General features: G+C 42.5%; 1 protein-coding gene across 1 annotated transcript in view; it reads right to left on the reverse strand.

Moving 5' to 3' along the window:
- The window catches only part of Nostrin (nitric oxide synthase trafficking), a 65,493-nt gene extending 59,659 nt beyond the window's left edge, over positions 1-5,834 (reverse strand). The window contains exon 1 of the mRNA XM_004651926.2: positions 5,736-5,834. Coding sequence (XP_004651983.1) covers positions 5,736-5,762 — 27 coding nt within the window. The 5' untranslated portion in view covers positions 5,763-5,834. The remainder of the gene's footprint in view (positions 1-5,735) is intronic.
- Between the last annotated feature and the right edge of the window lie 16,470 nt (positions 5,835-22,304).

Here is a 22,304-nt window from a genome sequence, read left to right on the forward strand (position 1 = left end):
CCCATTTGAATTTATCCAAATAAGCTCTTGTTCCTATATCAGGCATTGTACTACTGGTTTCATATAAATTCTGATTCCCAGGGGAAAATATTTTACATCGATACTTTTCTAATAAAGGGATTACATATTTCTTAGTAATATGTTTATTATTTGGGAACCTTGTGAAGGCTGTCATAAATTATGAGAAACATCATTAAAAAGCATAATAAGAGGAACTCTCATTCATTGTTGGTGGGAATGCAAACTTGTAAAACCACTATGGAAATCAATGTGGAGATTTCTGAAAGGATGAACATAGAGCTACCCATAGACCCAGCTATTCCCTTACTGGGCAGTTACCCTAAATGCTCCATGCTGCACTACAGAGATATTTTCTCAACCATGTTTATAGCTGCTCAATTCATAATAGCTAAGAATTGGAATGAATCCAGGTGTCCATCATTGGATGAATGGATAATAAAGTTGTGGTACAGTTACACAATGGAATTCTACTCATCAGTAAGAAAAAACAGGACAATGAAATCTGTAGAAAAATGGATGGACTTGGAACAGTTCATACTCTGAACACACACAATCACAGAAAGACAAACGCCACATAGTCTCACTCATCTGTGGTTCCTAACCTGGATCAGCTCTGCTGACACACCTGATATAGGCAACTCAAGACCCAGACAAGAGGGTTGGAAGGGTTTGAGGTAAGGGGAAGGAAACAGTAGAGGAAAACACAAAACTAAACCCCAAATGAACTGGTACCATAGACCCCTTTATCCTTAAAAGATTGAACCCTCGACAGGATTAAGCAGGGAGAGCACCTGAAAAGAAGGGCCCTGGAGAGGATGGGATGAAGCCTAACTTTAAAATTTTTTTTTTTGTTTTGGCCTGTAACTCCAAGTACCATAAATAGGAGCTACCCACAATGAGCTGTTGATCAAAGAGACTTTCAACATCCCCCAAACAAGACAGACTCCTGTCAAAGCACTGGATTGCCTTCCTGAGGTAAAAGGTAAGACCCTATTGCTGAAGACACCATATGCTGCTGACACAGAGCACTGAGAGACCTGGCTGGAATCCAGAAGACAGCCAGATCCTAGATAGCCCATCTAGTGCTGGAAACTACATGAGCTTCTAGGAGAAAGTGGTCAACAATAGTCCAAGCAACCAGGTATATAAACTACTCAAAAGCAAACATCCTGACATGATGTGCACACCAGTGCAATAGTGGCACACAGCCTTGGTGGGTAACCAATTGCTTTCTTATTGACTAGTATATCTGCTCAGTGGAAAGGAACTCATATCTACAACTGGGAACCAGGTCAGAATCCTATGGAGACAGAGATTATGCTCTCCAATATCAAGCTCCCACTAATTTTTGGCTAAAAGGGGGCTATATCCATCAAAATTTCCCTAAATTAACAATGCTTAGCCCATTTAAACTATGCTGACTTCACTTTCCCTTAGAGAATCTGTTTTTTTTTTTTTTTTTTTTTTTTTTTCAGAAGGCAGAGAGACCTGAGGAGACAAACTATCCCTCACACTTCAGCCACATCCCAGCTGACACCACTGAGGAATTGGGGAGATGAACAAGAATACTGCTTCTATGGAGAGCCTGACAATCAGTTCCAGGGTGAAGGAGACAGAAGTTGATACCCAAAGCAGAGAACCTGAGGCCCCTAAGAGCTCATCACTGAAGTAGACTTAAAACTCACCTACCAAGGATCAGGGAATTTTGTGGAAGGGGGGGTGGAAATATTGTAAGAGCCACAGGTTGAGACATCATGCTCAGAGGCTTTGCCTTCCCCAATAACTGACTGCTGCTCCCATGACACATAGCCAACAACACCATGGGGAACTCCTGCAACCCCACTGAGGAGGCACCTAGAAGAATGGGGATAGGGATGAGGGAAAGGTTGTTACCAACACATGATATATCCATACTAAGTATGTCCATAATGAAAAATAAATTAAAATTAAAAAACATAATACAATCAATTTTCTTCTCTTATTTACAGATGAGAAAACAGAAGCCTAAGAAATGTGTAATGGCATGCTGCACATCTCATTGATGTATACCCTAGATGCTGTGGACTACATGACATATATTACCAGACTCAGCCTCCCTTTTTTTTTCTACCTCTCAGTGGATCAGATACCACCAGGAGACATGGACCATAGTAATGGCACCTTCTGAGTTAGGGCCGACCATATGGTCATATCTTGTGACCCAGGCTGAGCCACCAAGATGGGAAGTTCAGGCTGGCATCTGAACAGGTCACTCACTTGAGAAGAAGCTTGGTGCTGTTTTGGCAACTGATACCATGAGTAAAGGGGCTTGAGGTGTGGAGATCAGAGATGTGCTCTGACATCCACTACCTGGCTACTGCTTGAGTATACAAAAAAACAACTTGGCTGAAACTTGTAACTTTCCATGGATTCCTATGTTGCTCTCTCATAGGAAGGCAAAAGATAGACTATACATACATGCATATATGTGTGTGTGTGTGTGTGTGTGTGTGTGTGTGTGTGTGTGTGTGTATGTGATTGGATTATTTCTTCTGGGGATAATTAGATCCTTTCTACTTCCTTGCACACAGATTTGAGGATGACACATGGATTTGAGGAAGATTTTTTTGTGGCATATTTTTAGGTTGAAATGCTAAGCTCATAGGCATCAAAGCCCACAGCCAGTTCTTTTCAAAACAGAATTTACAACAAGTTCTAATGCTGTCTGTAAAAGCCTATACAGTATTTGGGAAACTTGATCCTACTTGGGTGACAATAATTTGAAAGTAGATGCTGCCTAACTCTGAGATTGAAGGGCACAAGTGTCAGTCCATTTTCTCACTGGAGCATGACCTATAGGAGATTGTTAATGTTTTTTTTGTTTTGTTTTGTTTTTTAACCCAGAATACTATTTAAAATGTACAAAATAAAGTAACATGAGGTCGTTAAGGAAACTATATCAATATATGTTTATAAGAATGTGCTTTTAAAATTACGACATTATGTAATTTTTAATATGATAAATAACAAGTCTTAAGAATTACTAAAATATACAAATGAGGCTGAGAATGAACAATAACTATACACATCAACAATTGTGTTATGTAAAAGTATCTGTAGTTTTCATTTTCTTTTATTTTTTTTTAATTTTTTAAAATTTTTTATTTATTTTATTTGAGAGCAAGAGACACAGAGAGAAAGATAGAGGGAGAGAGAGAGAATGGGCGCGCCAGGGCTTCCAGCCACTGCAAACGAACTCCAGACGCGTGCGCCCCCTTGTGCATCTGGCTAACGTGGGACCTGGGGAACCGAGCCTCGAACCAGGGTCCTTAGGCTTCACAGGCAAGCGCTTAACCGCTAAGCCATCTCTCCAGCCCTAGTTTTCATTTTCTATGCAGCCATAGACATTGCTAGTTGTACTAGATATTCATAATTAAAGAAAGCTTTAAGTTTTAGTTATCCATGAATACAAATAGAGAATATTTTTCCCACTGAAAATCATGTACACCACCAAGCTCCCTGCATGAATCCATTGGGGTGGGCCACGTTCCAAACCGCAGCTACGTGAAGACCCCGCGCTGTGTACTGCGCATCTGCAGGGCTCACAGGACACAGCATTTGGCAGGTGCTATGGAGTTTGTAAAGTATTCATTTCCAATCCATGCCCTTGTTTTGTCATGTTCCCGAACTTCACAGAGCATTGTTCTCCAAGTACAAGCTGACATTGTACCAGGAAATCAACCCGAGTCCTTGATGAAGAGGAAACAATTGCAAATAAATAAACATGTGACTTTAGAGCATTTAGAGACCCAGGCCAAGTGTATATCCACTTCCTCTGGACACCCGGATACCTTTGGTGGCAGTGGGCCCATAGGCATGACCTTGCGATGGTGGCTCAGAATAGGGTAGGCATCACTCACCAGCCCATGGAGCGGGCCTTTAGCCCGTCATGGAGCTGGAGGTTGAGCTGTTTTGGGAGCTGCTTAAAAGCAAATCTTTCTCCCAGGCCCTGACCTGAAGAGGTTTTGCTGCCTACAAGCAGGATGTTATGGTTTCGACTCCTTTTTCTTCCGTCCCTTTCCAAAACTTAGTTGGACTTGGTCTCAACTTCCCTCTTTTATTTATTATACTATTCTCTTGGCATTGACTTTCTTCTGTAATGATGACTAGTGCCAAGTGTTTGCCTCAATTTATTCTGTCCTTGTTCTGCCCTAGCACCTCTGTATAGAAGAAAAAATTCTCCAGATATCCATGTTAAGACAGGATATTTAACAGGTTAGTAGAGAACAAGCCCAAGGAGAAAAAAAATACTAACTTCTCTTAAAAAGTGACCCACAGGGCTGGAGAGATGGCTTAGTGGTTAAGCTCTCACCTGTGAAGCCTGAGGACCCCGGTTCAAGGCTTGATTCCCCAGGACCCACGTTAGCTAGATGCACAAGGAGTCTGGAGTTCGTTTGCAGCGGCTGGAGTCCCTGGCGTGCCCATTCTCTTTGCCCCCAACCCCCCCTCACTCTTTCTCTCTCTGTTGCTCTCAAATAAATAAAAATAAACAAAAAACAATTTTAAAAAGTGACCCACAGACATCAAACATAGGAGAGACTGAAGTGGAGGTGATAAAGGGGGAACATTTTACTATTAATACTGACATATGACCACATTGTTGGAAACTGTTTTCTTATTGAACCCATTTTATTTTTGTGTTTAACGATGAGCTGGCTACTATGCTGTCATGATTAATCTTAATAGCCAGTATGAGTTCATCTTATTTAAGTCAGGTGATCCTTTAAACCATTTCGTGGAATAGCAGCTATAGTCTCATCTCTTCTAAGCCTGTGGTTTCCTTATCCTTTGAATAAACAAAAAGAAAGACAGTAATACTCTGCTGCTCTTTTTCTCCATTGTTTTATTACAAACTCTATTTATCTGCCTCTCTAGTTTATTTGTATTTTTTTTAAATAAAATACACCAAAGATGACTATAATCCCAGGCCTCTGGGGTCACTAAATTAAGCTTTCTGACATCATTTATTGGCACAAGACATTGACAATACTTGATTATTGTTGAAATAAATACATCTTCTCTTTATTTTAGTTGCATATTATCTCCTGAGTCAGAGCTCTCCTACACCTACTAAAGACCCCACATTGCCTTAGGATTTTTGACCAGTTTTCTACTTTTGCAATTACTTCCAGGACTGAGCGAGCGCCCTGAACAGCCAGGTTTTCTCTACCACAGGCTCGGCAGAGCAGTGAGTCTGTTTGAGATCTTGACTGCAAGTTTTTTTTTTTTTTTTTTAAGAGAAAACCTTTCTCCCTGACTTCATCCTCAGGGCCAGAACTTGGCAAGAGACATTCTGTGTGTTTTTATATCTCCTCTCCAGATGATGTTGGTATCATTGGTGTATGACTTAAGACTGTTTCCCAAACAGCCACCATCTGGATCCAAATATGATGTCATACGCTCACTCAAACCTTTTCATGAGTTTAAGCATGAAGATAACAGTGACTGCTGCTTCTTAGAGAAGGCCCTGTTTTACACTAAACCAAAGAAACACCACAGACTTTTGTTTCTGAGCCAATATCTAAACCAGGTTAGTTTCTGAGTGCCTCAGATTTCTGAAGTTAAAATCCATTACTATGTAAATTACTATTCCCCCCTCCAGCCACACACACACACACACACACACACACACACACACACACACACAGCTACACAAACTGTACTGGTCTACTCACCGGACAATCGGCCAGTGGATCCCTCATGTTGAACTGCTCTTTGCTCTTCTTTACCTACACTCCAGCACTCTGGACACTGCAGTCAAGGTTGGGCGGGCCCTGGACTTCCGGGATTCAAAGGGCCTAGAGTACGTCAGTCCTTGTCAAACACACTAAGGAGGAAGTCCCAGCCCTGGACTTTCATCCAGTTTGTTTCCTGAAAAAGCAAAGAACAGCTCTGGGTCAAAAGAGCCAGCGGGCGAGGGCGAGAAAGGTTCCAGCAAACACTCAAGAGGCCAGAGGCCTGGAGGACGCAACCTTGAGATAAAGCCCCGCAGCCATCCAGTATCCCCAAGACCAGGATGCTCAGAATGATAGTGGGGAAGGGACTCATGTTTTGTCAGCTGAATCTGACCATGGTTTTTATTTTCTGTGTCTTGTGCTGTTCTGAACTTTGGGACCTGTGGACCATAGGTGTGGTGTTTAATATTGTCAGCTTGACAGGCTATGCAATCACCTGAGACAAGCCTCTAGGCACGTCTGTGAGGGAGTTTCTAGATTAAGCTAACCCTCCATGGGTTGGGGTCCTAGACTGAATAAAATGGAGGAAGCCAGTTGAGCGCCATGAATCTCTGCTTCCCGACTGTGGACACTGTGTGACTGGCTGCTTCCTACTGCTGCTGCCCTGCCTTCCTCGCCTGATGGGCTGTAAGCCAGTTAGTAATACCTCCCTTCCTTCCTTAAGTTACTTTCGTCAGGCATTTTGTCACAACAATGAGGAAAGGCGCTTTAATAGATGGCGTAGTGGTGGCACACTGGCTGGTAAGTGTGCCCTTGATATATAAGGCAACAATCCAGCATCCAGACCCTCGTGACACATCAAGTCAGTATTTCCCTTGCTCTAAATCACCCCGGGGCTAGTATTGAACAATGGAGGAAGCCACACTCATAAGACAATCATTAAAATGTCTTGAGCAGTGTCTCAGGAAGTAGAACCATCTCCCAGGTCCCAACAGCAACTTATTTCTTTATTGTCATTGTATTTATTTATTCAGCACCTCTGTTCCAAGTTGTCAGTCCCTGGATTTCAAAATCTTGGCTGATGGGCTCATGGCAGTCACTTGTGAGATTGTGGGCGGCTTTGCTCTGAATTTTAGGGAGGGAAGTGTGGGATGCCAACTGACAGCAGCTCTGCTTAGGCAGTCCACTCACATTCTTCAGAACTCACGGCAGGCAGCCTCTGCCTGGCCAGCTGAATATTTATTCACCTGCTCCTTATGTCCAGGATCCATATAAAGTTCTTAGAAATAATGTAGAAGAGGAAGGGAGAGGAACCACCCTTCCCACACCAGTAATGCTCTCCCTACTGGATTAGCAGAAATAACTTTATCACTGGAGGCTCCAGCATTGGGCAGCTGGAATTAGGGCATCTTGGTGTAATGAAAGAAGTTCAGGCAGTTTGTAAACTGAATTTAATATTAAGAGTTCACACCCTCCCTGAAGGACTTCCTTGCTTTTATAGTTTTCTATAAATTTGGCCAGAGTCAGAGTTTCAGGTGCTGGGGTAGCCCAATACCCTTTCTGTAGATCATTTTCCATTCTTCATGATTTTTTAAAAAATATTTTATTTATTTATTTATTTATTTTGAAAAAGAGAGAGGAAGGAAGAGAGAGAGGAAGAGACAAGTAGAGAGAGAGAGAGAGAGAGAGAGAGAGAGAGAGAGACAGAGAGAGAGAGAATGAGTGTGCCAGGGCCTTCAGCCCCTGCAAACAAACTCCAGATGCATGTGTCACCTTGTGCATCTGGCTTTCATGGGTTCTTGTGAATCAAACATGAGTCCTTAGGCTTCTCAGGCAAATGCCTTACTGAGCCATCCCTCCAGCCATCATAATGCTTTGGATCTCAGCTCCTAAAGTCAGTTAAAACTGTTAGTTCAAAATTGGAGAGATTGGCCTACCCTCCAGTTTCCATGAGGAATGCTGTCACATCAAGCTCACTGTAATATTCATGGCTGGATCACAAGTTTGTAGGGCATCTTCTCCTCACCTGTTTCTTTTCTAGCAGCTGGCTTTTCCTTACTCCTCTGGACATCTGCTAAGTGTAAATACTCGGCTTTGCACCAGTGTCCCTCTCACGGGCTCTCTTCATACCAGCAGGGCATCCTAGCTGAATTTAAATTGGCAATTGGAATGGCTGTTTGTTCATCTTCTCATAGGTATATTTAAATCTGCACAGAGGAAGAGTTGTAGCATTTATCTCTTGTCCCAGCAGTTCATAACAACAGAACAGCTCTTCCTAGGCTCTCTTATGCAGGGTACTGATGTACCTCTGCTGCTCTTGGCTAGACCAGGCACAGAAGCTCCCCTGTTCTCTGCTAGGCAAATAGATAGCTATGGGCTGACTTTGAGCTGAGGCTTTTTTTTTTTTTTTCTTTCCATCTGGTACCCTAAACCCACTGGTTCAGGGCACAGTGAAGGAGCCCAGAGAGTGCGTGCAGAGTTGAAGGTCTTCTGAGGGGCAGGCTTGGAACTGGCTCATTGTCACATTAGCCACATCCTGCTGAGCAAGCCATAGACCTACAGATTCACGGGGGCGGGGGGGGGGGTAGAGTTGACGGTCCCCTTGAAAAAGGTATAAAGAGGGGGCTAGGAGTTGAAATTAGCTTTACATTCAATTGGCCACAGTGGCTGGTCAATATTTGTTCTTGAGTGACTGAGCGATAAAGCAGAGACATACAGGAGGGAATGGCTATTCTACATTTTTTTTTTTTCTCTCTTCTCCTCTAGCCTGAAGAAACAGGCTTTGAACTTCAGCAGAAACTAAAGTTTTGGAGAGAATACTTTTAGAAGAGGACAGTTCCCTCTCTGACCTCACAGGCTGCTCTACAAACACCTTGCCATAGACCACAGTAGAGACCCTTGGCCTGGGGTAGGGATTAGAGACTGTGGCTGAGCAGACCTGTCTAGGGTGTCCCAGAAATGGGGCTAAGACTGGCAGTCACCTTGACAAGGAAACCAACCTAACTAAGGATGGTCTGGGGTATGGGAGGAAGCCTTATGCATGGCTCAGGGAGAGTCTGGAATTTAGAGGCTCTTGGGTGAGCAAGAGGAGCAGAGAGCCCTGTGCCTCTGGAATTAACATTAACAGAACGTCATTCTGCAGGTAATAAAAGCTATACAGAGAGTGAAGCATCTCCTCAGAGAAGGTTTACCATACTGTTTTCTGATGATTAATACTCGAGCATCCTTTTGAATGCTGTGCCCACATTTGCCTCTGGTTGGATGTTTCTGACCTGCAGTCCTTCTATGGTTTTTCCCCAACCTAGGCCTTCAGTTTGACTTGTACTTGATCCCTTAGCTCCTTTCCCAGGCTGTCCTTACCATTACCTTCACAGCAGGAGGAAAATCTGCAGTGGATTCCCTTTGGGTCTGGCGTGGAATAGTGTGCTGGACTCGACATGCTACACTGCATGCTGCCTCTAAGGGGATGTGGCAATGGCGTGTGCATGTATTGAGCATTCATGAGTCAAATATCGAATGACAGTAAGTTGGGAAGAAACAGGAACCCACTGGGGTAAGGAAAATTCAAAACTGCATTGGAAGTTATTTTTCAGAGCCAAACTATGCAAGAAATTAGTGGTAACACAAGCATCATCAATAGGGACCTGGTGAAATACAATATGATGGGTTCATATTTAGAGGTCTTATCATGTGCCAAACACTGTTCTCTATCAAAATAACTGACTTGTAAAGTTGTATTATTATAACATTAACTTTTTAAGTAACTACAATGATCTGAAGTCGATAGGTATTATTTTGACCCTTATAATACACATGGGGAAACTGAGGCATGGAGCGGTTAAGTGACTTACTCACAGTCACACAGTAAGTGTGATTGCTAGTTTCATCTGACTGGTGTGTTCATGTTTGACATGTGTGTCCAGACTAAACATGCAAACTGAGGACATAGTATGAAAAACTTAACTGTATGTGCTGATTTAGAAATGGGTTGCAAAAGAATATGCATGGTTCTAGTTTGATATTTATATATGTAAATGTATATATACATACATATATATATATTCATATATATGTATATACATACATACACACACACACACACACACACACACACACACACACACACACATATATATATATATATATATATGGAGAGAGAGAGAGAGAGAGAAGACACCAGACAGACTATAGTATATCTCTGAAGAATGGGATTATCAAGGATTGTAATTTACTAGGTCATGCATTTCTGTATAATTTTAATATGTGTTGTTTTATAAAACAAAAAGAGACCATTAAGAAAATGTGAAGAGAATGACAGCTGTGCTTAGTTTAACTTTTAATGAGAAAGACTGGTAGTAAGACACTGTGACCATATGTTATTACTTCATGACTCAGAATTTTGTGGATGCTGTTGTTTCTATGTGGAGGTCCCTTTCTATTTATTTTTTTTTCATTTACTTACCCTCAGAGTCAGTATGCGTCAGTCTCTCCAGACAGAGCACACTCCTGACCAGATACTACTAGAACCTGTCACACATACCAACTTTTGACTTATTTATCTTGTTGTGCTGAAATTACTAGTTTAGCAATGTACCTTCAACACGACTAAGATTCTTATAAACCAGGTATTTGGAACAAAGTCAATGTCCAAGAAATAATTGCTTTTATTCGATTGAATTAAATACTGAGTCAGTGACCCCATTAGCTAGTTCCTGTTCACCAACATGGCTAGAGGCGTTGCTTGTGGATGGGTCTGCATCCTTAGCTGTCTGGAAGCAGAGTCCAAAACCTCTAGAAGAAGCCAGGTGGTGGTGCAAGCCTTTAATCCCAGCACTTGGGAGGCAGAGGCAGGAGGATCACCATGAGTTTGAGTATACCCTGAGACTACATAGTGAATTCCAGGTTAGCCTGGGCTACAGCCAGACCAAACCAAACAAAACAAAACAAAACAAAAACCTCTAGAAGGAAGATAAGTGTAACCTTCTAGACAGGAACTCTAAAATGGGAAATGTCTCAAATGCACTTGGGAGGCTCTGACATGGATGAAAAACTGGCCTTGACAAGCAGGAAACTGAGAGGGACTCTACCACAGTCCCAGAGGGCCATTTAGAGAATTTTCTTGGCAATTTGTTGGTTTAAAAGATATTAACAGATGAGACAAAGAGTCTTGAGTCCAAGAATAAAATAAAAGAATGTGCTAATGTTAAAAGAAGTTTGGGAAAGCTGGGGTCTGAAATGAGCTGCCTTTGCCCAAAACAACTAAGGTGTTTGTGACAGACATTTACAGTACTGCAAAGGTGCAGGGCCCTGGTGGGCCTTAGACAGGCTGCTGGCCTGCTGTCCTTAATGTCACCAAGCAGGAGTGCATGGCCAGCTGCTAGGGCCCAGGGGCTGTAGGGTGGGTAGGGTGGCTGGCCATGAGCAGGCGACATTGCTCAAAGCATTTTCATGCCAGGACTAGCTGAAACATGGGTAGCACATCCTGACACATCTTCCCAAGGGGAGGCAAGCTCTCCATTCTGAATCTTTTTCTTTTTAATTTTTTCTTTATGTATTTGAGAGCAACAGACAGAGAGAAAGACAGATAGAGGGAGAGAGAGAGAATGGGCGCACCAGGGCTTCCAGCCTCTGCAAACGAACTCCAGACGCGTGCGCCCCCTTGTGCATCTGGCTAACGTGGGACCTCGGGAACCGAGCCTTGAACCAGGGTCCTTAGGCTTCACAGGCAAGTGCTTAACCGCTAAGCCATCTCTCCAGCCCTCCATTCTGAATCTTTGATGACACCTGCCCTTGGCCTGTTTGAACTGGTGCAGGAATAGGACCATTCTCTGTGGCTATTCCACACAGGTAAGAGCTATGGACAGTGTACACCATGCGTGACATCACTCCACCAGCCACCCTCAGAGAGAAGTGTAGAAGCCGTCTTATTTAGATTAAAGTACTTTCTGCTTTTGATCTCTATGATTGGTTTCCTCAATTTCTATAGATCTCCAAGGTTTAAGATGCATTTCTGAATGCAGCTATTATACAACACACAAACAAAAATGGAAACAAAATATTTTCCCCAAAATCTCATGTTAGAAAAAAAAAAAAAAGCTATGCAATGCGGAAACACAAGTAAATATTTTGAGCTGTCATGGAAGCCATGCAGATTTGTGACATTATTCATTTTTTTCATTCGATCATTTGTGTTAATATTCCCATGAATTTTTCATAACACCCTTTCTGACTGGTCTTGGAGATTTTAATTCAAATGAATGGTGGAGCCAGATGTGGTTATTCATACCTGTAATCTCCACACTTGGGAAGCTGAGGCAGGAAGACTGCAGGGAGTTCCAGGCCAGTCTGGACTGTAGTATGAGATTTCGTTTTAAAAACAACAATCCAGGGGCTGGGGAAATGGCTTAGTGGTTAAGGTGTTTGCTGGCAAAGCCTAAGGACTCTGGTTCAATTCCCCAGGACCCACACAAGCCAGATGCACAAGGAAGTGCATGCATCTGGAGTTTGTTTGCAGTGGCTGAAGGCCTGGTGCACCCATTCTCTCTCTCTTTCTCTCTATCTTCCTCTTTCTCTCTCTCTCTCTCAAATAAACAAATAAATAAAATACTTAATAAAATAAAATAAAAATAATAAACAACAATCCAGGGCTGGAGAGATGGCTAAGAGATTAAGGTGCTTGTCTGCAAAGCCTAATGACCTGGGTTTGATTCCCTAGGACCCACGTAAAGCCAGATGCAGTGGCGTGTGCACCTGGAGTTCATTTGCAGTGGCTACTGGCCCTCATGGGCCCATTCTCTTACCCTCTCTCTTTTGCTCTCTCTCTTCTCTATCTCTCTCTCTGCTTGCAAATAAATACATAAACAAATAAACTATGTTTTCAAATCCAATACAAAGATTATGCTGGGATATCTAGCACAGGGCTGTGTTAGTCTGCAGGGCAAGTTATGAGTTTAGCACTTTTGTGCATATAAATAAAGTATTGCCCACAGAAGTTACTTGCCTTTTTTTTTTTTTTTTTAACCTTGGTTCCCCCTACACTTTATAAAGAATTGATTTCTAGTTATTTCTTAGACACCATTTCCAGGTTCTTGAGAGAGTGGGTTAGGGCAAAAGCAAAATTCCTCAAAATGGTTGCTTGCTGCGGTTCCCTCTGCAGCACACGTGGAGGAGCTGGAATGGGTTATGAGAGGGGAGAGAGCTTTATTCTTCGCTCTATTTCCTTTTGCACATTTGAAAATTTATATGCCGCACTGCCATTGCTTATTAAAAATGCATACTGGGCTGGAGAGATGGCTTAGCGGTTAAGCGCTTGCCTGTGAAGCCTAAGGACCCCGGTTCTAGGCTCGGTTCCCCAGGTCCCACGTTAGCCAGATGCACAAGGGGGCGCACGCGTCTGGAGTTCGTTTGCAGAGGCTGGAGGCCCTGGCACGCCCATTCTCTCTCTCTCTCCCTCTATCTGTCTTTCTCTCTGTCTGTCACTCTCAAATAAATAAATAAAAATTGAACAACAAAAAAAAAAATGCATACTAAGGTCAGATGAGTGGCGCATGCCTTTAATCTCAGCACTGGGGAGGCCAAGGTAGGAGGATTGCTATGAGTTCAAGGCCAGCCTGAGAAGACAGTGAAATCCAGGTCAACCTAAGCTGGAGTGAGAACTTACCTCAAAAAGCAAAAACAAACTCAAGGCCCAGACAATAGGGTTGGAAGCGTTTGGGGGGAGGGGAAAAGAAGGGTGGAGGAAAACTAAGACCAGAATGAACTGGTATCACAGAAACCTTTATCCTTGAAGATAGACTAACAGATACAACTCTCAACAGGAGTAAGGGGTCTTGGAGAGGATGGGATGAAGCCTAACTTTAAAAAAAGTTTTTTTTTTTTTTGCCTCTGGCCTGTAAATTCCAGTGCTGGAAATCAGTTGCTACCCACATTGAGCCATTGATCTAAGAGAACTAGAGGCCCCCCAAAGGAGACAGGCTTCTGTCAAAGCACTTGATGACCCACCAGGAGCAAAAGATAAGACCATATTGTTGAAGACACAGAGCATGGAAAGACCTGGCTGGGATCCAGAAGAGAGCTAGTCCCCAGACAGTTAGCCCATCTAGTCTTGGAAAGCGCTACATGAGCCTTAACCGCTAAGCCATGTCTCCAGCCCTGAACACATTTAATTCTTTCACTACATGTTTCTTTAATAGGTCAAGGCATATTATATCTCCTTATTGCTCCTGGAATTCAAACAAGCACCCTAAACTATTGTGCAATTTCCCTAGCCCATGCTCCTAGAATTGAAAGATAACATTCTAAGCTCTGTTTTCTGATTGTCAAGGAATAAATAACACTGCTATGTCCTGGCCACCTGCTATGATTTACTGCCTCAGCAAAGGCCCAGAAACATTGGACCAACTTACCATGGACTAAAACCTCTGACACCATGAGCCAAAACTCAGATACTCCTCACAGCAGTGGGAAGTCCCACTGTACAGAATACCTGGAAAGTGGGCTTATTGCTGTGACAAAACCTGACCACATGGGTTAGGAAGCTTTTAGAACTAGTTTGTGGAAGAAATATGGAGAATCCAGCTAGAACAAGCTTAGAGTATTGTATGTGTAGATTGACGGTGAGTTTAGTGGAAGCTGTAAAGACTATGGGCAAAACCAAAGATACTATGAATAATGTGTATGATTTAAAGGGTCATATGCTTATATTCCCTCTCTTGACCCCATTCCACTGAGGCCCCTCCTTAATAGGGTTATTGGTATTCATTGTGGGGTCCTGCAAGTCTCAGACAGTCTGTGTGGGGGACTGTGCCTCAGTCTACTCCTACCCACATTGTGGCTCCTACAATTTTTCTGTTCCCTCTTCTGAAATGTTCCCTGAGCTTCAGTGGCCATGTTAGAAATCTGATTTAGTGTTGAATTCTCTGTAGCCTCTGGATTTCTGTTTTGATGTGACTTGACTGACCACAGTGTCTGTTGCAGTCTCCCTGGAATTTGTTTTCAGGTTAGTAGTGACAGCAATAACTGTGTTGTCACTTCTTTTGCATTGACACCTGGGCCCTGGCAAATGTGGTAGAGGTGACCCATCTCCTGGTTGGCAGTCAGCTATCTTTTCTTGTTGTTTTGATGTATCTTGGATCTCTCCAGTATTCTCTGCCTTTTGTAAGGTAAAATAGATTCTCCAGACAATAGTGAGAATAGCTTGTATTAAAGAGTGTAAGCATAGTTATTCGAGAGACTTTTTCTTTCTTTCCTTCTCTCTCTCTCTTTCTTTTTTTCTTTTTTACAGAAAGTAGGAAAGAGAGAGAGAGAGAAGAGAGAGAATGGGTGCACCAGGGCCTCTAGCCACTACAAAGGAATTTCAGACACAGGCACCACCTTGTGCGTCTGGCTTATGTGGGTCCTGGGAAATTGCATTGAGGTCCTTTGGCTTTGCAGGCACATGCTTTAGCAGCTAAGCCATCTTTCTAGTCCTGACAGACTTTTTTGATATGTGAAACCACTTTTCTTAGCTAAAGAGCAGTGGGGGTTCTCTCTGGTATCTAGGAGTTTCCTATGCATGAGATTCTGACTTGGTTCCCAGTACCAGGTAGATGCTCTCTCCCCCTGAGTGGGTTTCATGTCCAATCCAAGCACAGTTTGTTACCTACGTAGGCTGTGTACCACTGTTACTCAGGTGTATGCTTCTTGCCTGGCTGGTTGATTTTTATAACTTATAGGATCTCCTGAATATTCATGCTGTTGTAACCATTATCCCCCAGCAGTTCCCGTAACACTTTCCAGTGCTATGAGGGCTAGCCCAGAGGGAAATGTAGAACTCTACTTTTTGGTTTGCTAATTAAAAATATCTATGTTTAAAAGAAGGGAGAGAGTTTGGGTAGAAGCATCCTGTGGGGGTGGATAACGCTGTGCCCAGAAGCCATAGGCTGTTTCAGAAAACTTTCAGTGCCAGATGTGGACTACCTCCCAACAAAGTGAGTTGTTAGTCAGGGAGGCCTTTGACCCCCCCCCCCCACAAACTTTTGCAAAGGCTTACTCATCAGAACTACGTGGTAAGACCCTAGAGTTAAAAATACCCATGGTTTGGTTGCAAGATGCTGAGGAGTCAAGCTAGTGCTAAGCTGGGAACTTCTTCCCTGACTGTTACAGAGATAGAGTGTTAATGCAGCCTGTGTGTGTGGGAGGGGGGGGGAGAAAAGTCATCAACAGTTTCAACCAGCAGTGGACCCTCCAAGCTACACAACTGGCCAGCCAGCCAAGATGTGTCCACTAGTGCAATAGTGGTATTTCTCATATAGGAGTAACCAACTGCTCTCAGATTGGATTTGAGGCCTGGTTTATGGGGGGAATTCATGCCTGATCCTGGAAAACCTGGTCAAAAGCTGATGGCTGGGAAGGTCATAGACCTCAGAGGGAAGCTACTACTGTCATTTGGTTACATGGATATATTTCACCCACCAAATCACCTTCCAAATGCCTCTGTATTGCTCTCACTTTTGTTTAGAGAAATCTCTCTTTTCAGTTGGCACTGACTGCTGGGGAGAATTAACACTTTTCAAAGTGCTGAGAAGTGACAGATGAGTGTCCAGCACTAAACAAGACATCTCTGTCACAACCTCTAATGGCTCATGAACTATAGCAGAAGAGGTGGTAGAAGGAATTTAAGAACCAAAGGATGGGAAGGAGCACTTTGGAACACTGTCTTTAACACACAAAGTGGTCATTATATTCACGACCACACAGTGATTATTGTTACCTACACAAGACCTGTATTATATTGGGCCCATCAATCAGTTGCTGTGGATAATGGAGAAGGGGAAAAAATAATATTAAAATAGAAGAGGAAACAGTAGGTCAGAAAAGGTGGTTCGGTGAAGGCAGTTGCGGTGGGACAAATAAGGGTAGTAGGAGGGGATCATGTAAATATTTTAAAATGTTTTTTACTTTATAAAGAGAAAAGTAAACCAAAAATACAAGTGAAAATTTAAAAAAAGAATGTAGATAATAAAGATTGTATTCATGAGGTTTCAGATGGAAATGAGGACTCTATTGATAATTTGATCAGAGGCCAATTGTGATTCAGTCTTGCAAATTTTGACCATGCGTTAAGGCTTTATGGGAGACTGAGTTTAAGGGCCATGGATTAATTACCTGGTGGAGGACATTTCAAGACAGTTTAGCACTCATGCTGTGACATGATTAGATGTTTATGGCCAGGATTATAGCCAGAACTGGGAAAGATATGAAAATCTTTCTATTTGATCCAAAAAAAAAAAAAACCCAAACAAACAAACCAATAAAAATCCCTATAAAGCTGAAGTTAAGAGAGTGTGACTGCTAAAGAGATTAGGAACAATATTAAGAAGCCCATTACATTGTATGAAGACAATAGGAAAGGTGCCTTGGTGGCATTTTGAAAATTGCCTGGAGTGCACTCATCAGCAGACTCAAGAATAGGAGTTTGAACTCATTTGGAAGACTGCTTTGAGCACTCTGGGGCACTTTGCTTATCTTGGGCAGTGATTCTCCTATGAGTCGTCCAAGAAGTCAGTTGTTGCTGCTGTTAGTAGCACAAGGGTTCCAGCTACTGCTCCGTCTCACAGCAGACCTTAGCATTACCCATGTGCTGCTTGACTTACAGGAATTCAGAACACAAGAGTCTTACAGGCATAGGGCTTTCGATCAAGACTTCACAGGAAGGCCTGGGAGGCCTGGATTCCATCAGGGATCCCCTAAAATGGCAATGTGTGAGGCTGTACAGAGCAACCAAAGATTCCGTGGAGGCTCCAGCAAGTGCAAGATGCCAGGAATGTAAAGCATCTGCTGAGGAAAGGTGCAGGAAAGGAAAGTAACCAGCCCAAGAGGAGGCCATGGTTGGTTGCAATTGGCAAGGATGTAGGGCTAAGGTTGTCTCACTCCTCAGCAGCCCACATCGCACCACCATGTCCCCTGTGTGTGATAAATGGAGTGACCGGATTTAATGCTTGCCCTACTGGTTTTCCATCGAGCTTTCGTCCCATCCCCTCTTTTTTTTTTTTTTTTTGTCCCCAGTGCTGAGGACTGAGGGTCATACTCAGGGCCTTACACCTGTGAAGCAAGCACTCTACCACGGAATCACATCCCAGCCTTTCCTGCCTCTCTGTTCTATGACTCCCATTCTTCGCTTTTTGGAATGGACAAATTTGCTCTGTGCCATTGTATGTGAGAAGCAAGTAGTTTTCTTGTGATTTTAGAGGGGCTCACAGCTACAATTTTGCTTTGCATCTCCAAGGAAACTTTAGATTTGAACTTTGAGCAATCCTGGAAATACTGAGACTCCAGGAAGGTATCAATGCATTGTTTTATTGTGCACAGGGTAGTTGTATCATGTCATATGTAATTAGGGTCTTGGTAGTTTCTTAATTTAGAAATGAGATATGATTTAAGGAGATGGTTTGATGTTTGAGTGTCAAGTTGACAAGAGGCAGCTAGTGATGGTTAATGGTTTTTTTTTTTTTTTTTTTTCGAGGTAGGGTCTCACTCTGGTCCAGGCTGACCTGGAATTAATTAATTATGCAGTCTCAGGGTGTTCTTGAACTTTTGGCAATCCTCCTGTCTCTGCATCCTGAGTGTTGGGAATGGTGTTTTTAAAAAAATATTTATTTATTTGAGAGAGAGAAAGAGGCAGATAGAAAGTGGGCTTGCCTCCAGCTACTGCGAATGATCTCCAGATGCTGCGCCCCCTTGTGCATCTGGCTTTCGTGGGCCCTTGGGAATCAAACCTGGGTTCTTAGGCTTCACAGGCATGTGCCTTAACCCCTAAGCCATCTCTCCAGGCCATGATGGTTAATCTTGATGGTCAGTTTGATTGGACTGCGATATGTGGAGATCAGTCAGGCACGTTTGTCATGTGTCTACGTGGGCATGTCCAGAGATGCTCTGACCGAATGACTGGTTTAGTCGATTAGAGAGCTGAGTAAGCTACCAGGGGCATGGCTGGAGGCAGGGCACTGTCAGCATGCCTCTGAAAGGTGTATCTTTTTCCGATCCCCTCCTGCATTTGCTCTGCTTCCCGGCTGCCAGGAAGAGCACCGCCGCGCTTGAGCCTGCCGCTGTCCCACTGTGCAGTGCCTCACCACAGCCTCTGAGACATGTTCCCCTGCTGCAGACTGACACCTGTGAAACTGTTATCCCCAATAAACCCTTCCTCCTTGAAAACAAAAATAACACAATAGCAACAACGACAAAAAAACCAACCCAGCCGGGCGTGGTGGCGCACGCCTTTAATCCCAGCACTCGGGAGGCAGAGGTGGGAGGATTGTGAGTTTGAGGCCACCCTGAGACTCCATAGTGAATTCCAGGTCAGCCTGGGCTACAGTGAGACCCTACCTCGAAAAACCAAAAAAAAAAAAAAAAAAAAAAAAAAACCAACCCAAATGACAGCACTTTCATTAACAACTAGCACTTATTGTATCTAAATTATTTCAAGTTTCCCTTGGAATATTAATATAGTCTTGAACTTTATTGACATATTGGTTAACAACTTCAAAGTCACAGGCAAATGGTAGGTTTAGTACAGATAAGTTTTCTTTGTCCCTGAATAAGTTGCCAAATCATAATTTTGTGTTATTTTAATACCATTTCCTAAAATTAAGGATGCTCTTCAAGAAACCCACAAAACAGCCACTAAAGGAAAGACATTAAAATTGATATATTATCACTCTCTGATTTTCACTACCTGATTATTCCGTGGTTCCACCAATTTTTCTACTTATATTCTACATAGCAACAGGATCCTATTCTGTCCCATCTTGCACTCAGGTGCCCTCTGTTCTTCACTCTCAAGTCAAATTTGATTTCCAAGACTTTGGTTAATGTGAACATTAGCAGTTGAGTTGGGGCTATGGCTCAGAAGTAGCATTCTTGCCTAGCATGTGTGAGGCTGGGCTTGATTTCTCACACCACACATGTGCACAGATAAAAGGAAGAATGCCAGTTAATTATTTCATAGGATGTCTTTCCATTTGTCTTTTTGAATGGTTGTTCTTGGTCAGATGGAGTTTAGACTTATTAGGTGGGAAGATCAGAGGATGCTCCATTCTTACGGCAGCCATTCAAGTGACTCACGGTGTCATTGCTAATGCTGCTTACTTACTTAAGATGGTGCCTGCCTGGCTTCTTCATTGTCAACTCATTGCTTGAACCTCTACAGTTAATACATCCTGCGGTGAGATATGCTTTTTTTTTTTTTTTTTTTTTGGTTTTTCGAGGTAGGGTCTCACTCTAGCCCAGGCTGACCTGGAATTCACTATGTAGTCTCAGGGTGGCCTCGAACTCACGGTGATCCTCCTACCTCTGCCTCCCAAGTGCTGGGATTAAAGGTGTGTGCCAAAATGCCCGGCTGAGATATGCTTTTAAACTAGGCAAAGCCCCTGCTCTTCATCAATGTTTCAGTTTACCCAGTAATTGAATTTACATCATATAGACTCATACTTTCCCATTTAATCAATGCATTGTAATATGTTAATCTTCATACACCAAATAGCTTAGCTTTTGCTGGCGAGAGCTCTTTTAACTTGATTCTGTGTCCTAATTACATTCTCCTTGCCTTCCAGTCCACGAGAGCTATTAAAAATCCACCCAGCACTTTCACAACCCAGCTCCACCACATTTCTTTCCATGGAGAATAGACTTAGAAAGGGTTAAATAAGCAAGAAGGGCACTGTGTATGTTCCCAAGGAGTCACTGGGGACTCACGGATACTAGGGTCTAAGATGATTCTCTGCATACATATGCTTATGTAAAGTATATGAGCATATATCAAATAAACACACATAAAGCATATACATATATGACATCTACCAATTAAAGACCATACATACCTCCAATTTGAATCCAACATTACTAAGTTCATTCAGTTTTCTCTTTCACTATATGAGAAATTACCCTTTCCAGAAGTGAGAACTTGAATTCCATTATCTTTAATATGCTTGTGTATTTTACCAGTTTGTATGTATATATGTATGAATGTATGTACGTACATATGTATGTATGGCAGTCTCCACTGCCACCATTTGGATATTCTAGGCTCTGACTTCCCATGCCAGGCTGCATCTCTGCGAGGATGGCTCGTCACTGAGCTTGGTCTCAGATGCCATGTGATTCTCCAACACGTTGTGCGGACATCCTCTTCACCACCTTAGAGCCTGACTCTCCATGCTGCCCTGTGTTACTGCACACACACTGCCTACTCCTAGTTGGCCCCAGATACTCCACACTAGGGCACCATGGCTTCCTTATGTGGCACAAATACCCTGCTTTGTTCTCTGAGGTTTTCAGACTGAACAATTTTGGAATAGAAAGACTTGGAAGAAAAAGGGAAAGAGTAAAAGGGGAGGTCATCATTATTATTAACATCATTTGAAACATCTTTCTTTATGGTGCTAGGAATTGAACCCAGAGCCTTGAGCACACTAGGCAACTGTTCCTGTCCCCTCTATTTTTCTTATTACCCTTTCTTTGTTGATTTGACTTGTCTCTCTTACTCTTTTATCAAGGGAATTTCTCAAGGTTTTGCTGTAGCTGGAAACACAGAAATGGTTCAAGCAAGCTTGGACTGAGTTATTTGTAATTTCCACTCTTTTGATAGATCATAAAGCTAGGTCCTTTCTCTTTTGTGCTTCATTTTCTTAATCTGAAGAAAGGATAGAAATGATAACAAATCTAGTTTCACTCCCATATTTCCAATTTTTGGACACTTCCACATGAATGGACTGTTATCACCTTGAATTAAACCTGCAAAAATAAGCTCCTTCTTTCCTTTCCAAACTGGAGTCACTTTGCCAAAAGTCTTAGTTTTGGAACTCTAAACATTCTTTCTGTAACCATCTACTGATCAGCTACGATGGAATGGATATTATGGCTGACAATATTTGTGCCTCCTAATCAGACTGACGATTTCTCCAAACCAGCAGCTTTGCCTTTTATCTCTTTATGCCCATCATGAAGCTCACTGTGTCTCATATGGCTCAATGTATGTATAAACTGTTTCTTTTTCTTTGAAACAGGGTATCATGTAGCCTAAGCTGGAACTGAACTCCCTACATAGCAGAAGCTGGCTTTGAACTCTTGATTTTCTTGCTTCTGTCTCCCAATTGTTGGGACTGCAGGTGTGTACCACCATACCCAATATTCAACTTATTTTTGTTATTTATCTTTAAAAAATTTATTTATTATTATTTGCAAGCAGGGAGAGAAAGAGAGAAAGAGAGAGAGAGAGAGAAAGAATAGGCACCCCACTGCAAATGATGTACATTTTATTGTATTCATTCATGTTGTAGCTCTGAGTGTTTTTGGTTAGAATAGTACAAGTTATACATCCTTAGAAATGACTTGTGAGTGATATAACTAAGACATGGCAACACTAGAAATGTAGCATGCCAGGGTCATAGTCTATGTTCCACCGAGGATCCTCAATTGAGAGAATATATTCTCAAAAATCAAGGTCTCTCTAACATCTAGAATCTTATTTCTTTTAAGTTAGCGTCTTATTTGCAGAAGTCTTTCACATCTTTGTTAAGGGTTACTCCTCAGTAC

This window comes from Jaculus jaculus, chromosome 4 (assembly GCF_020740685.1).
Source record: "Jaculus jaculus isolate mJacJac1 chromosome 4, mJacJac1.mat.Y.cur, whole genome shotgun sequence".
NCBI lineage: Eukaryota > Metazoa > Chordata > Mammalia > Rodentia > Dipodidae > Jaculus > Jaculus jaculus.